General features: G+C 44.8%; 1 protein-coding gene across 2 annotated transcripts in view; it reads right to left on the reverse strand.

The window, feature by feature from the left end:
- Nucleotides 1–1,964: 1,964 nt before the first annotated feature.
- The window catches only part of LOC137528989 (zinc transporter zipt-7.2-like), a 73,510-nt gene continuing 59,212 nt past the window's right edge, over nucleotides 1,965–16,262 (reverse strand). For both annotated transcript variants that reach the window (XM_068250837.1, XM_068250838.1), the window contains 3 exons: nucleotides 14,348–14,553; nucleotides 10,663–10,731; nucleotides 1,965–2,173 (listed from right to left, as the gene is read on the reverse strand). In XM_068250837.1, the coding sequence (XP_068106938.1) occupies nucleotides 2,057–2,173; nucleotides 10,663–10,731; nucleotides 14,348–14,553 (392 nt within the window). In that variant the 3' untranslated portion in view covers nucleotides 1,965–2,056. The remainder of the gene's footprint in view (nucleotides 2,174–10,662; nucleotides 10,732–14,347; nucleotides 14,554–16,262) is intronic.

Genomic DNA, 16,262 nt, shown 5'->3' on the forward strand with positions numbered 1-16,262 from the left:
GCACGTCCTAGCTCCCGCTCGCATCTCTGGGAGCTTACTGCGCAGTACGAGAAGACTTCATACTGTGCCTGCGCTGGAAGCTCCCGGAGATGCAAGTGAGGGCGCGTGCGGCAGTTGCATTCATCTAGTTAGACTAATAATTGGACGGTGACTGGCGGCGGGGAACAGAGTATCGTAGAGGACGGTGTGGGACAGGACAGCTACAGGGGGCTGGCAGAAGCCCCAGGTAAGTGTTAGTTTTTGTTTTTAAAAAGCACCACAGAACCCCTTCACGTGTAGCATCAAAAACTTATTTTACGGATACGTGTTTTAAAGCAAATGTGAACTGGCCCTAATAGTGCCAAACTTTGTATATGAAGAATGAGATGACACAGCAGGCTGTTACCAGTTACAACTGTATTAGTGACACAGAGCACAGGACATGTGGTCCTCATGCCCTGTGTCCACCCTAAAGTTTTGGGAAGATGGCTCCCAGAGGCAAGAGGTGACGATACAGGAAACTCCTCCCCCTCTGCTGCAGCTCACTCCTCGCACACATTAGTACAGTTCTGCTTCTCTTGAAACCCTTTTTACTCACCTTATGCTAGAATGCAAATAACACGCTTCTCTGCTTATCTCCTATCTTCTTAAAAATAGGCGAGTGTGGCCAGTGGAAAGTTCTGCTGATTATTTTTAAGGTCCTTTCACACTGCGTCCATTGTGACGAACAATACAATCGCATTGAAATGCAATTATGTTTCTATGGTACGTTCACACGGGGTGTGGTGGGTTCTGTATAGGTCCTTACACACGCACTACCACTGGCAATGATGGGTCCGCCAGACCCTCCCGCTGGGGGGACAGTCAGCTGACAGTAGTGCGTGTGCACACTGTCGGCGGGCTGGTACGGCTGATCGTTCAGAAACAGCCTTATCAGTCCGCCGACAGCGTGTACACACGCATACTGTCTGCTAAAGACCGCCCAGTTAAGAGTAACTCACAGCATATGCGTTTACAGTGGTGGAGAAGCATACTTTCAATCTATTGTATGCTACTGTATGAAGATATTGAAAGTTTCCCTTATCTCACAGAAAACCTGAACTGAAAATAAACTCTTATGTGTTGTAGCAATAGTATGTAGAAATGTCCTGGGGTCTTATATTGTTGTTCTCTTTGTAGGTGTTTTGTTGTACACGGCAGCCATGTCAGTGTGACAAAACCTGGTTCGTGTAGCGCCTGACAAAAAAAAATAAAGACTTAAAAGGAACCTAAAGCGAGAAGTATATGGAGGCTGCCATATTTATTTCCTTTTAAGCAATACCATTTGCCTGGCTATACTGCTGATCCTCTGCCTCTAATACTTTTAGCCATAGACCCTGAACAAGCATGCAGCAGATCAAGTGTTTCTGACATTATTGTCATCTGACAAGATTAGCTGCATGCTTGTTCCTAGTGTGATTCAGACACTACTGCAGCCAAACAGAAAACCAGAGCTGCCAGGCAACTGGTATTGCTTAAAAGAAAATAAATATGGCAGCCTCCATATACCTTTCGCTTCATGTTCCCTTTAAGACATGTTCTTCGTGCAACAAGCACCCTTGTTTCTCTCATCACGTCACATGTTGGTTCAGGTACAATTTAAAGGACAACTTAACTGTGAGGGATCTAGAGGCTGCCATATTAATTTGCTTTTAAACTGCAATGTGCTTACATGTCCGTTGATCCTCTTACACTTCTAGCTATGGAGCCCGAACAAGCATGCAGATCAGAAGTTTTACTGAAGTCTGCTTGGATTTGCTGCATGCTTGTCTCAGCTTCAGCAGGATGCTAGGCAGCTGGTATTAAATATGGCAGCCTCCATATCCTTTTTACTCCAAGTGTCCTGAAAAGTCTGCAGACCGCTCCTGGTTCCCAGCTCTATTGGCCTAACATATCAGAGAGTACAATAGCATCTGTTCACAAAGGACAATGGTCACCGTATGAAATAGTTTCCATAAAATGTATTTATTAATGGGTATCACATTAACCCTTTAAAGAAACAGACAGCAAATGCCTTACAACACTAAACATTGTCTGATCAGTGAGTCTTGGATTTGTCCTTCTTCTCTTTCTTCTCCTTCTTATGTTTGTGGTCCTTGTGCTTCTTATCCTTATGCCCCTTTTCTTTTTTCTTGTGCTCGTGGCCCTCTCCATGCTGCAGGAACAGAACACATGACTTAGTGACCAGACATACCACAGCACTCCAGGAAGTACTTCCCAATCAGTAGCTGATACCGCTTTCCCATGAGAAATCTTTACCTTTTCTCAAATAGATTGGGGGGGGGGGGAGGGGAATGTCTGTGTGGCTGACATTGTGGTGAAATCCCTCCTACAGTGTGATGTCATGGCCATGGTCCTGACTGATGTCTGTAAACCTCATTGCATTGTGGGAAGTAACAGCTTTTTCCAACTGCCAAGCAACCAATATCTCCCTCTGTGCATAGAACTCTCAGTAAACTAACATTCTGGTACAGATAACCTGACAGAATTAAAGGGAACCTAAACTGAGAGGGATATGGATGTTTCCTGTTAAACAATACCAGTTGCCTGGCATGCTGCAGATCTCTTTGGCTGCAGTAGTAGCTGAATCACACCTGAAACAAGCATGCAGCTAATCCAGTCTGACTTCAGTCAGAGCACCTGATCTGCATGCTTGTTGAGGAGTTGTGGCTAAAAGTATTAGAGACACAGAGTCAGCAGGAGAGTCAGACAACTGGTATAATTTTAAAAGGTAAAATCCATATCCTTCTCAGTTTAGGTTCCCTTTAAGGATGTCACCACCACCTGGCAGAACTAAAGATGTCACCACATACATTTCAGAATGTAAATCAGGGAGAGGAAAGATATTTTATAATGGGCAAACACTGACTAAATCTTACTAATATTATAAATGTGAAAGTTTGGATGTTTGTTACTCAATCACACAACAATGGCTGAATGCAGTGGTGTACCTACCACAGGGCTGCAGGTGCTCACAGCACTGGGTGTAGCCATGGCTAGGGGTGCTGCTGTGATGCTCAGCCACTGTGTTCTTCCATCTGGAATTTTTTTTCATCGTTTGGGCAACATTTGGGAAAATAGCAGCAGGCACTGCAGGGGACTGTACTACTTCCTGCACTAGATGAGGCACCCCACCCCTTCCTGTCCCATGGCCAATGTGTCTCCATGCTCGCTACACAGCCTGCAGTGAGTGAATGTGCAGAGCAGCAGGGTGAGTAGAGCGAATGATTGCTGTGCTGCAGCTGGGACATTAGCAGGGAGAGGTGGCAGGATGTATTTAGTACTTGAGACGTTGCCTGCCAATAGTAGCCATGTGCACTGGCTGCTGTAATACTGACTGAGTGCCCTAGGCTATTAATTATTTATCCTGAACAGAGTAATTAAGAATGCAGGGCAGTCTGCTGTTGCAGAAGCCAGTGATACAGATGTTGACAGCTGACTTCTGTAGTGAGCAGAGAAGCAAGATCCAGGCAAATTAGATCAGCTTGATTGCAGGTAATCTTATCTCTTCTCCCAGCTCCCCCTTTGTCTTCCCCCCCCCCCCCATGACCCTTTCCTCTTTTCAGATTTCAGTGTCTTCTTTTAATAGCATGTCCCTGCCAAACAGCATTAGTGATGTCTGCAGTCCTGGTGAGAGTTCTTCCTGCCAATTTTCCCCTCACCAGGTACTCTGTCTTGTGCCTCTACCTCTTTATCCCCCTCTTTCTAATGCCTCCCCTTTTCTGACTGTCCTCAGAGAAGCTCACAATCAAATCGTACCATAGTCAATCGTATGACCAACTTTTGTCAGATATATTGTATTCATAGAGTCCAAATGGGGCAACGTGCATTACCGAGGATATTACTTTCCTCTACAGTACCTAGGTACGAGACAGTGATGTGAAGTACAGGTATAGCAGCGCTCACAGGGTACCGGCAAAAGACAAGCCACAATAGATGGAAATTGAGGCATCCAATAAAACAGTGGGCTCTGGGGCTACCAGCTATGCAAATTGCTTTGCACCTGCTACTTCCGTTATTGCTGCTAATCTCGGCTTTCGCAGCAGGTTTTTTTTAGTGTTGGGGTGGGGGGTGTACTTAGGGGTTAAGGTTAGGCACCGCCAGACTTAGGCACCACCGGGGGGGGGTTAGGGCCAGAGGGGAGGGTTCTGTGTGAGAGTAGGATTAAGTTAGGACATGGTAAACTATTGGTAAAAATGTCTGATATTTTACTATTGAAATTAGGTAGTAGAGTATAGTGGCAAAATCTAAGGTGGCCATACATGAGGCGACTTGGTGGCTGATCCACCATCTGATTCGGTTATTATAATCGAATAGAAATCGGTGCCACCAAGTGCATGCCCGTCAGACATTGTGATCAATTTTGGGCTGTCGTGGTCGGTTGGGTGCATAATGTTAATGGCGACAACTGTCCCACCAATTATTATTGTGCCCCTTTGGTGCCCAGTGCACTATACATTACCTGTCCGTGTCCGCTGCTGGCTCCGGCACCCGTCCTTCGTCCATACAGGCGCCCCATGTGGTTGCCGGTGTACACGTGGGAGCGTGTGTGACGTCACACGCGCCTACTTCAGCAAGCACGTGGGGTGCATTTGTGGATGAAGGACCAAGCCTGGAGGCATCGGCAGACAAGCGGTGGACGCGGACAGGTAATGTATAGTGCACTGTACACCGGGGAGGGGGGCAGCGTTGAGATGACGAGGCAGCGGATGCACCGTCACATAGCCGATTCTGGTTTGATTTCAGCATGAAATTGATCTGGAATCGGCCTGTGGTGTATGGGGAAAAAACAGATGTTTCTCTAATCAGATTTGATTAGAGAGAGATTTGTCTCTTGGTTGACCTGCCCATACATCAGATGATGTTTAGGCACCTTTAAAGTATTCTCTACAGTAATCTATGTATGATCGATATTACCACTCTGCCCCACTTAATATTGATCAAATAAATGGTGAACTGATCCAGCAAACACTGCAACACACAATGGTATACAAAGGGTAGGGGGAGTGGTTAGTACAGAATGACTGAAGATGAACTGGTTCTGAAAACTGACTTTCTTGATTGCCCCCTTAGGTGAGTACGGGTCGGTTATTGGTTTGGAATACTGCACTGTTAATGTAGGCGAAACATATTGGTTATAAAACAAATTGCTGGAACTGGGCTTTAAACAGGGCAATGCGTGAATTATAGACAATTTGTCCAGTTACTCAGCATTGATAAGTCATTCATTAACTGCGTTGGAGGACCTTCCAGGTATGATCAATGTCCACATCAAGCATCTATGACTAATATTCCAGGTCACAGCAACAGTTTTTTTATGAACTGTTTACTTTCCTTGGTTTGTGTCTCCTGCATGTACTTTTGGATGGAACGGTAGAAAAATCTTGGAAGCTGTCCTTACATTTACCTGCTGCCAGGAGTCTCAGCTGCTAGCCAACTTCTACATACGCATTTGTGGAAAATAACTATGTATACACTTAATGTTCAACATGAAAGCTGCACAGTAGCCTTTAATGCATACAAATCTTCTATATGAAAGAAAATCTATTATTTTAATGTATGCATACCTTTCAATATGAAAGCAAAATGACTTTCATTCTATTATGAAAGCATGGTGGTTATTAATGTGTATACTTAGCTTCCAACATGAAAACATCACTGCAGTCTATTAAAGAGAACCTGACACGGGGGAATATAAAATTATACATACCTGTGCCTACTCCAGCCCCTCCAGGCTGATTGCTCCCTCTGCATCCTCCTCTGCCTCCTGGATCCTCTGCAATTCAGCCCTGGAAGTACTTCGGTCTGGGCCATACTGTGCATGCGTGACCCCGTCATCGGGAGCATTCTGCGCCAGCTCAGTACAACTGCACAGTGGCAGAACGCTCCCAGCCACAGTAGAGCAACAAGGGAGGGCGCATAACCGGACTGCGCTGACTGGCCCCAAATGAAGGAATTTCCGGGACAAATTGTGGAAAATCCAGGTGGGGCAGGAGAACGGCGAGGGAGCGGTCAGCTTGGAGGGGGATGGAGGAAGCCCCAGGTATGTATATTTTTATATGCCCCTCCCATCTCAGGTACACGTTAAAGACCCAGTTCAGGCTCCCATCTTTGGCTAGGTTCACAGTGGCTATTGCGTTCCCTGTAACAATACAAATGCAACAGAATAGGAAAGTGGCTGCGCACGTTATCCACGCATTGTGTCGCATACAGTTAATGAAAAGTATTCTTCCCTGTCACCATTATAAATCGCAATGCACCCGCTGCACTGTGAACGTCACATAGGTTTTGCTTTGCAGTGCAGTAAGCTGTGTTACAGAGTGGCCATTATGTCGCACTGCACCACTGGGAACGTAGCCTTACAAATGTGTTTTGGTAGAAAATGCATTAGAAAGATAATTGAAAAAGTTTTTTTTATTTGAACGTTCAGGGTCCTTCGATTCACAGATGTGAGTTAGTGCCTCAATCAAACAGTCCAGGTTTCCCACCTTTCCTCCTAGCTATCAAAACCACACTTCCTGAGTCATATGAGGGCAGCAATGAGATGTGGCCCTGTAGCAGTGGGATAGATCTAATGAAGAGGTTCCCGGCTAGTGATTAGCTCTCAATCCTCACCACAGTGCTTCTCTCATTAAAAGAGGATGAGGTGAAAGGAGTCAAGTGTTCCAAGTTTACTGGAAATCACTGGCTGGTGATCCCCCAGCTTCTCCCCGACTTCCTCATGCCGGTGATGATGGGATAGGACAGCATCATCCATAGATCTGGTAGGTCCAGTTAAATTCCACTGGTGTCTGATCATGAAAAGGAACTAAAGGACCAAACCAGCCAGGTATTTTTTTTAATATATCTACTGCAAAACGTACAGACATGTAGTGCCCAAAACTCCATACATTGCTAGTTATTGCAAATTAACTATTAAATGGATTAAAAAAAAATTAGAGGTTGAATTAGGGTTTTAAAGTGTGGTCCTCGAAAATATCCTGGTAATTTTTAGTCTATAGAGACATGAAACATCTACTGCCTGACATTTTTCAGTTTTTAAGCATGTACAGCATCTTCTATAATTGGCTACATTAATATTTTTAGGAAGAGAAGAAAAGAACAATCGAGAGCCCCCGATAGTGTGATATTGTAACACAATGGACGTCAAATGGTTAGAGTAAAAGAATTATACTCACAAGTGTGGGTTGCCACGTTCAGGCAACCACTTGTAGCACGGTCGGGGAGATTAGGCCTGTCCCCGCTCAGGCTAAAAAGTCGCTCTCTGTGTAGAAGAAAAAAGGTGTCCACACCTATCCACCAGGTGGATGTATCATGTAATGAAAAAACAGAGGCGCCAACAGGATAAAAATGATGCCAATTAAAACCAAATAAAATGTGGGTGGCACTGGTGGATATGCCTCCCCCACAAAAATAACCACCACAATATATGGTAATCGTTATAAATTTTAATCAATTTCAAACTCCCAACAACAATTAATTATGGGATAGGACAGCATCATCCATAGATCTGGTAGGTCCAGTTAAATTCCACTGGTGTCTGATCATGAAAAGGAACTAAAGGACCAAACCAGCCAGGTATTTTTTTTAATATATCTACTGCAAAACGTACAGACATGTAGTGCCCAAAACTCCATACATTGCTAGTTATTGCAAATTAACTATTAAATGGATTAAAAAAAAATTAGAGGTTGAATTAGGGTTTTAAAGTGTGGTCCTCGAAAATATCCTGGTAATTTTTAGTCTATAGAGACATGAAACATCTACTGCCTGACATTTTTCAGTTTTTAAGCATGTACAGCATCTTCTATAATTGGCTACATTAATATTTTTGGTTGATTGGCATTGTACTTCCTCACAACTGGATGCCTCCTGTTCCTCCGTAGCAGTCATGCTCCAATGTACCCAAATTTGATTCGAGTACATTCGAATTCAGATTTGGCCGTGATCACGACCATAGAATTCAATTCGAATTCGAGTCATGATCGGTAATTGAATTTGGGTAATAGTCGTGATCACGAATTCGGATGGCCTTAAAGCAATTTTTTTAAAGGGAAATCACAATTAATTAGGTGTAATTTAAAAAAAAAAAAATTTGATGGAAAACTTTTTTTCTGCATTTCTTGTTTATTCTTCTTCACAGTCTTCACCTTCTTCTCTCCATCTTTTTCTTCTCTGTCTTCTTTTTCTGTTTACCATCTTCTTTCATCACCATCATCTTCTTCTTCACTGGCACCTGGTTCTTCTTCTTCACCCAGTTCTTCTTCTTCTGGTTCATCCTCACTTGGTTGTTGTTCTTGTTCTGGTTGTTCTTCTTCTTGTTCTGGTTATTCTTCTTGTTCTGATTGTTCTGGTTATTCTTCTTCTTCTGGTTATTCTTCTTCTTAATCTTCTTCACCGCCATCTTTTGTGTGTGTGTGTGTGTGTGTTCATATTCTTTCTCTTGTACCCAACTTAATGTTTTTTTCCCTTACAGAACTCAACTGTTGTAAAAAAATTTCTTCAACAGCATAGCTAAATTTATGGCGTAATAGCTAGTGGCGCATGGCAGCAGCAATAATTCTGTGGACCCTGGCGGCGGGAACACAGACAGCAGGAGGTTAAATGCAGCAGCAGGAGGAGGAGTGACGTGTGGCAGTAGGCAATGTAACAGGCCATGGCACCTAGCGTTGGTACCACGGCTGTAATAATAAACACCATACAGCAGGTGGTTTTGGACAGCAGTCGTGAAGCCCACATTGTGTCCAATACACAACTGGGACAGCACAGTTTTCAACCCAGACACCTCAGATTTTTTTTTTTTTTTTTTTTTTTACAAAACATTTAGCTATTGTAGTGGCATAATAGCTAGTGGCGCATGGCAGCAGCACCTAATTCTGTTGACCCTGGCGGTGGGAACACAGACAGCAGGAGGTTAAATACAGCAGCAGGAGAAGGAGGAGGAGTGATGTGTGGCAGCAGGCAATGTAACAGGCCATGGCACCTAGCGGTGGTACCACAGCACCTACAGAAAAAACAGGCCAAATTAGCAGGGGACTGAAGGCTAATTCCCAGGCACCTCATGTCCTCCTGTCGCCGACAACAGGTGCCTGGAACGTGCCTTTAATCCAGGTTGATCTTCAAAAATGTGAGTCTGTCCACGGACTCTGGGGACAGATGAGAGCGCTTCTTCGTGACCACGCCACCGGCTGCACTAAAGCATCTCTCAGACAGCACGCTGGAAGGGGGCAAAACAGGACTTCCAGGGCGTACTGTGCCAGCTCACTCCAGATCTGCAAGCGCTCGACCCAGTACTCCAAGGGGTCCACAGGTTCCTCGCCGGTGTCAAGCCCACTGAAGGACCCCATGTAGTCGGCCACCATCCGGGTCAGGCGCTGGCTGTGACTGAGAGGAGGATGCTGCTGCACGCACCTCCTCTCTCGGCTGCTCTACCATCATTTAGAGTGCCTTTGTCAAGGACAGCAGGTCTCCTGGGCGCCTGATGCTGCTGCTGGCTGCAGGCATCGGCTGCTGTGCTGGCTGGACAGGTACAGGGGGTGGAAGGCTTCCTCCAATCGCCGAACAAGGGTCTGCTGTGCGCAGGAACCACAGCATGTGCGCTGCCATGGGGAACAAGGTCGTCCGTCCAGCAGAGACATCAGGGTCAGTGGCCTCAAGTTCGCTGTCCTCCTCCTCTGGCCCCTGAGCCTCTTCCTCCTCTCTCCACCCTCGCACCACTGCAGCAGTGCTCCGCTGTGACCCCTCAACAGCAACAGGACCTCCAACTCAAAATCCTGCGCAGAAGTGGACTGCGCAGGTGGCTGCTGTTCCATCTGGATCAGGGCCTCCTCTCCCACATCCAGCAGATCACCCAGGGCCCTGTCCAGCAGACAAACAATGGGCACCCACTGGCAGAGGGATGCCCATTCCTCGCTGACCAGGTTGGTTCCCTGCAGGAAGGGAGCCAACACCAAGCAGACTTGCTGCATCTGCCCCCACTGTGCATTGGAGAGGAGCTGGCGTTTGGTGGTGCCGGCGAGAGTACCCTCAAAGAACATCGCCAGGTGGAATTCCAGCGAATTGGCACATCGATGACAAGGCGGTGTCGTGGCAGGCCCTCGCGCTGCTGCATGTCGGACAGGTTTGCTGCAGCTTTGTTTGCAGCAGCTGAGCGGCGGAAACTGCCCTAGGTTTTAGGAACAGATCAAAGGGGAGTATTCTGGCTATAGAGGAAATATTATTTAGGTTAGCCTTAGTATAAGATTTTATTTGACTGTAGGTCTGAAAATCCGATTTCGGGATTCCATAACCTTGTCTCAATTCGTTCAGAGTGAGGTATCTATGTTTTTGGAGGTCCAGTAAGTTCCCCAGTTTTTCAATTCCCTTTTCTCAGATCGTTTTTCTGATTGATTTTCCAATCTTTTTTTTTCATTGATTTCCATTAACTTCTATGAGAAAATTGATCAGAAAAACGATCGAAATCAGATTGGACCTGTTGGAAATTATTTATCGAGCCATCTATCTGTCAAAAAAACTCATGGTGTATTCCCAGCATTACACTTCTTTATTGCTCCAGTCTCAGATAATGGGGACAAAGGCTTGACATACTCCAAGACAAACAGAAGCCCCAATTCTGGGCTTCTGTTTGCTCCATGGAACACTTACCTTTTCATCACCTTCGCTATCACTTGAGCTGCAACTGGAGTCATTGGAGCCTGCATGTTCATGTTCCCCCTAAAATGATATTAAACAACAATTAAAATGCAGTTAAAGTGACAGTATGTTCAATTCGGCCTGTCATGTTTCCGCAGTTATTCACAAGTGATATGTGTTGCACTTACAATAAGGCACAGACACTTTTGCAGTTGGTGAGAGTGGATCAGAGGTCCTTTTTAGTTTAGCTTTGGGTGGATGTCACTGTGTCAAGTTATTCACCCTTATTTTATATCTCTGAAAAAGTCAAGCAGTTACGTTAGCCTATGTCCTATGAGTCCTATGTAGAGATGGGCCGAACGGTTCGCCGGCGAACGGTTCCCGGCGAACTTCGGTGGTTCGCGTTCGCCTCCCGCAGGCGAACGTTTCCGGAAGTTCGGTTCGCCCCACAATGCACTATGAGGGTCAACTTTGACCCTCTACATCACAGTCAGCAGGCCCAGTGTAGCCAATTAGGCTACACTAGCCCCTGGAGCCCCACCCCCCCTTATATAAGGCAGGCAGCGGCGGCCATTACAGCCACTCGTGTGCCTGCATTAGAGAGAGTAGGGCGAGCTGCTGTCTGTCTCTCATAGGGAAAGATTAGTTAGGCTTAGCTTTTCCTGGCTGCATACCTGTTCTGTTCAGTGAGCCCACTGCATACCTGTTCAGTGATCCTGCCACTGCATACCTGTTCTGTGAACCCACCCACCACTGCATACCTGTTCAGTGATCCTGCCACTGCATACCTGTTCTGTGAACCCACCCACCACTGCATACCTGTTCTGTGAACCCACCCACCACTGCATACCTGTTCTGTGAACCCACCCACCACTGCATACCTGTTCAGTGATCCTGCCACTGCATACCTGTTCTGTGAACCCACCCACCACTGCATACCTGTTCAGTGACCCTGCCACTGCATACCTGTTCTGTGAACCAACCCACCACTGCATACCTGTTCAGTGACCCTGCCACTGCATACCTGTTCTGTGAACCCACCACTGCATACCTGTTCTGTTCAGTGGACCCGCCACTGCATACCTGTTTAGTGAACCCGCCACTGCATACCTGTTGTGTTCAGTGAACCTGCCACTGCATACCTGTTCTGTGAACCCGCCACTGTATACCTGTTTTGTTCAGTGAACCCGCCACTGTATACCTGTTCAGTAAACCCGCCACTGCATACCTGTTCTGTTCAGTGAACCCGCCACTGTATACCTGTTCTGTTCAGTGAACCCGCCACTGTATACCTGTTCTGTTCAGTGAACCCGCCACTGCATACCTGTTCTGTTCAGTGAACAGTTTGGTGTGTCAGTGTGAAGCAGTACCTTAAATACACTACCTGATTGATGTATACACATGCAAGATGTTTTAAAGCACTTTAGGCCTGTCATTTAGCATTCAATGTGATTTCTGCCCTTAAAACGCTGCTTTGCGTCAAATCCAGATTTTTCCTGGGGACTTTTGGCGTGTATCCCACTCCGCCATGCCCCCCTCCAGGTGTTAGACCCCTTGAAACATCTTTTCCATCACTTTTGTGGCCAGCATAATTATTATTTTTTTTCAAAGTTCGCATCCCCATTGAAGTCTATTGCGGTTCGCGAACTTTACCGCGAACCGAACCTTCCGCGGAAGTTCGCGAACCCGGTTCGCGAACCTAAAATCGGAGGTTCGGCCCAACTCTAGTCCTATGCTCCTCCCACATGTTGTGGCCATTTTGAGGGGTTTTACATTTATATTGAGTTGTGGGCTTGTTAATTATTTCCCAGCTACGTCAGTAGAGACAAGACACATAAAATTTATATCACACTTTTCTCCTGTTGGACTTAAAGCGCTTCAAAGTTGCAGCCCCTTAGGGCACTCTCCATGGGTAACCAGCTGCATTAGGGAGCCTTGCCCAAAAACTCCTTACTGGCTTGAGCTGGGATTCGAACAATGATCAAAGTCTTAAACACTACATCAAAGGGAGCCCTCTTAACCATTATGCTATCCAGCTGCCGAGAAATGTTGTCCTGGGAGAATCCTCCCATTATAATACCTCTGGTGCTGTCAATGAAGCATGTCAGTAGGTATCAGTATCAGTAGGTATCAGTAGTGTAACCATAAATGAGCAGCCCCTGTGACCACAGGGGAACTCAGAGCTGCTCAGAACCTTCCCTCTCTTGGATGCAGGAAAAGGTCCATTCTCCAGATCAGGTGTCATTGTGTCTACACTTAGTATGGGTGAGAAGATCATGATGGCCACACTTGTTTTATGATCTTTTCCAAGATGGGCCTCCAGGCTTTGAGAGTAACTATAGGGAGGTAAGGAAAGGGGTATGAAAATAAGAGTGATCCATCAATGGTTTGCTGAAGGGGGAGGGGGGTAGATATTACTAATCCACTATCCACTAATATCTATCCCTGGTAGGTATTACTAATCCACTGTGTTTCTGGGAATTAGTCTGACTGGACAGACATCCTGGGAGATACAGAATATTTAATTGTAAGATTACAAGTTTCCTATTCAATGCCCAATCTAATTAAAGGATACCCGAACTGAAATGTGACATAATGAGATAGACATATGTATGTACAGTGCCTAGCACACAAATAACTAGGTTGTGTTCCTTTGTTTCTTTCTCTGCATGAAAGAGTTAAATATCAGGTATGTAAATGGCTGACTCAGTCCTGACTCAGACAGGAAGTGACTACAGTGTGACCCTCACTGATAAGAAATTCCCCTTTTTTTACCTCTTTCTTGCTCTCAGAAGCCATTCTCTGATAGGAAAGTGTTTTATAGTTGGAATTTCTTATCAGTGAGGGTCACACTGTAGTCACTTCCTGTCTGAGTCAGGACTGAGTCAGCCACTTGCATACCTTATGTTTAACTCTTTCAGGCAGAGAAAGAAAAAAAGGAACACAGCATACTTATTTGTGTGCTAGGCACTGTACATACACATGTCTATCTCATTATGTCACATTTCAGTTCGGGTATCCTCTAAACATTCTTTAGGTAAAGGTGGCCATGCTAAAATAAATTTATAAGTTCAATAAGTTGGATAAAATCTGCCTGAAATATTTTGCTGTACTCAAAAATAATTGATCACTTCTGAGTGAACCTTTGGGTCTTATGTCTTATTGATGACACGTGTGATTGGGCATACTAATCTAAATGACACTGCTTTATGGTGGCCATACATAGTTCAATCTCTAAACGATAAATCATTTATCGATTGCTTGTTCAATACTCTTGAAGCCAATTCCAACTCTAAAAGATGTTCAATTTTGATCAGATTTCTTATCCAATCTAATCAAAATGTTCAACTGTGGAAGATTTTATGCCATTCAAAGCCATGCAAAGCAATCGATTTAGAGCAAGTTCAACTGAAATTTACCAAGCTGACCAAACAAACTTTTGAAAATTAGAATGGCAAGGACTACAGCAGAGGATTACAGATCAAAAATAAGGTGGCTGATGAAAATTAATGAATAATAATTTCAGCAGAATTATGTATGACCACCTCAAGTGGTTTGATTTGGTTTCTAAACAATGAATCAAACAATATTTATATGATTCTTTACTTTAAGACTGAACCATCTATGACCATGCCTGTCCATTCTTAGAGTGGCTACATTAGCAAGTGCTACTGTTTTGGCTGGAAATATACTGTACCTTGTGTCCGTGCCCATGTTCATGTCCATGGCCATGTCCGTGACCATGGCTGTGCCCATGGCTGTGCCCATGGCTGTGGCCTCCATGTCCGTGGCCTCCATGTTCATGTCCGTGGCCTCCATGCCCATGTCCACCATGTTTACACCCATGCTTCCCTTCGGCCTGAACTTCTTTATTCAACTCATCACATTTATTCTCTTCAACGGCTGAGGAAAGAATTAAAAAAGACATAAATGTGCATTCTGGACACCTTAAAAAAATATATACAAGACTTTACGGAAAGCTCCAGATTTGTGTAACTGTAATTAGCTCACTGCTTTTTCCAATAGGCTCTAAGGGTGCATTCACATGCACTGTAAATATCACCTTCATGGATCAGGATTCAATACCTTAGAGATAGTTTTGTTCATGGTGCTATACAGCCATGCTGCTAGGAATCAGTCTCAAAACCTTTTGTTGCTATGGTGTGTGTGTGTGTGTGTGTGTGTGTGTGTGTGTGTGTGTGTGTGTGTGTGTGTGTGTGTGTGTGTGTGTGTGTGTGTGTGTGTGTGTGTGTGTGTGTGTGTGTGTGTGTGTGTGTGTGTGTGTGTGTGTGTGTGTGTGTGTGTGTGTGTGTGTGTGTGTGTGTGTGTGTGTGTAGGGGGGGGGGGGGCTGGGGATTATGGTGCAGTGCATAGCGGAGCAGTTTCCGGAAGGCACTGTAAGGTGGGGAGGGGAAAGCTGCACTCAGGTAAGATGATCCAGCACCCTGGCTTTTTTGGCATCGCCTATGAATGGCTATACACATGCTAAATTCTCAGCAAAGACTGTTCCGACCAGCCGCCTTGGCTGAGAACTAGTTCACATGTGTACTGGCTTTATGGTACGGTTTCAATTGCCATGAGTGCTGCTTTCAACTTTACGCCTCGTTCACATCTACTGTGCCGAGAAACGCGTGAAAGCGCGTAGTAAAAAACGCATGCCCTTGTGTGCGCTTTAGTGTGCGTTTCTGTGCGCTGCGCTAAGCTTCTTTAAGGCACGTTTTGCTTATTGTAGCAGTAGCAGTTGTCAATAAAGCTTTGTTTTTATATGCAAATGTATTTTTTTTCAATTAGGGGTAAAAAAACGCATGCGCTTCTGTGCGCTAAAAAAGTGCACCCATTCACTTGCATTGATGTGTGCTTTACAGCTCAACACACAGAAATGCATGCAACACTACGTTTTGGTAACGCTGCTCAGCGCAGCGCATAGATGTGAACCAGCTACATTTAATTACATTGGAAAATCAATACTTTGCTGAACGCACAGGGCAGTGCGCTGTGAAAAGCGCACAGAAACGTCCCTGATGTGAACGAGGCCTTACTGAAGTGATACTTTCATCTGTAGAAATCAATGGTTCTAACTGTGCATTACAGGGTTACTAGAGATGCCACATAACTCTTCAACATTGTGACTGATCATGAGATTTTATTATAAATCAAGGTATCAATTAAGGCTTTGTTCCAGAGAATCTCTCCCTGGAAAGCCCACAAAAACAAGTCTGGTTAATGATAACTTGAAACAGAACTGTAAAAAAAGAAGCTAAGTATGCTGGGAAAACCAGTACAGAAGTGAAGGCATTAGCCAAAGACACACACAAATCTAAAAGACTGGGAGCAAACAAAATGTGCAGCTATGTCTGCTAAATCCCTTTTTAATATTTATTGGGTAACATTTGTTTTCTCAGTGAAACTAAAGGTTCATATTAAAGTCCAACTTTGTACACAGTAACAAAAACAAAAGATGTGTAAATCTGGACTTCCTATAGATGAACCACAATAGTAGAAGAACAGTGTAGGTACATACACCATAACCGTAGTGATCATAAAAGCCAGGGTCATTGCAGGGTAAGAAACGGTTGATGCATATAATGTCTTTAAAGCATACCCAAGGTGAT

Source organism: Hyperolius riggenbachi, chromosome 8 (genome assembly GCF_040937935.1).
Source record: "Hyperolius riggenbachi isolate aHypRig1 chromosome 8, aHypRig1.pri, whole genome shotgun sequence".
NCBI lineage: Eukaryota > Metazoa > Chordata > Amphibia > Anura > Hyperoliidae > Hyperolius > Hyperolius riggenbachi.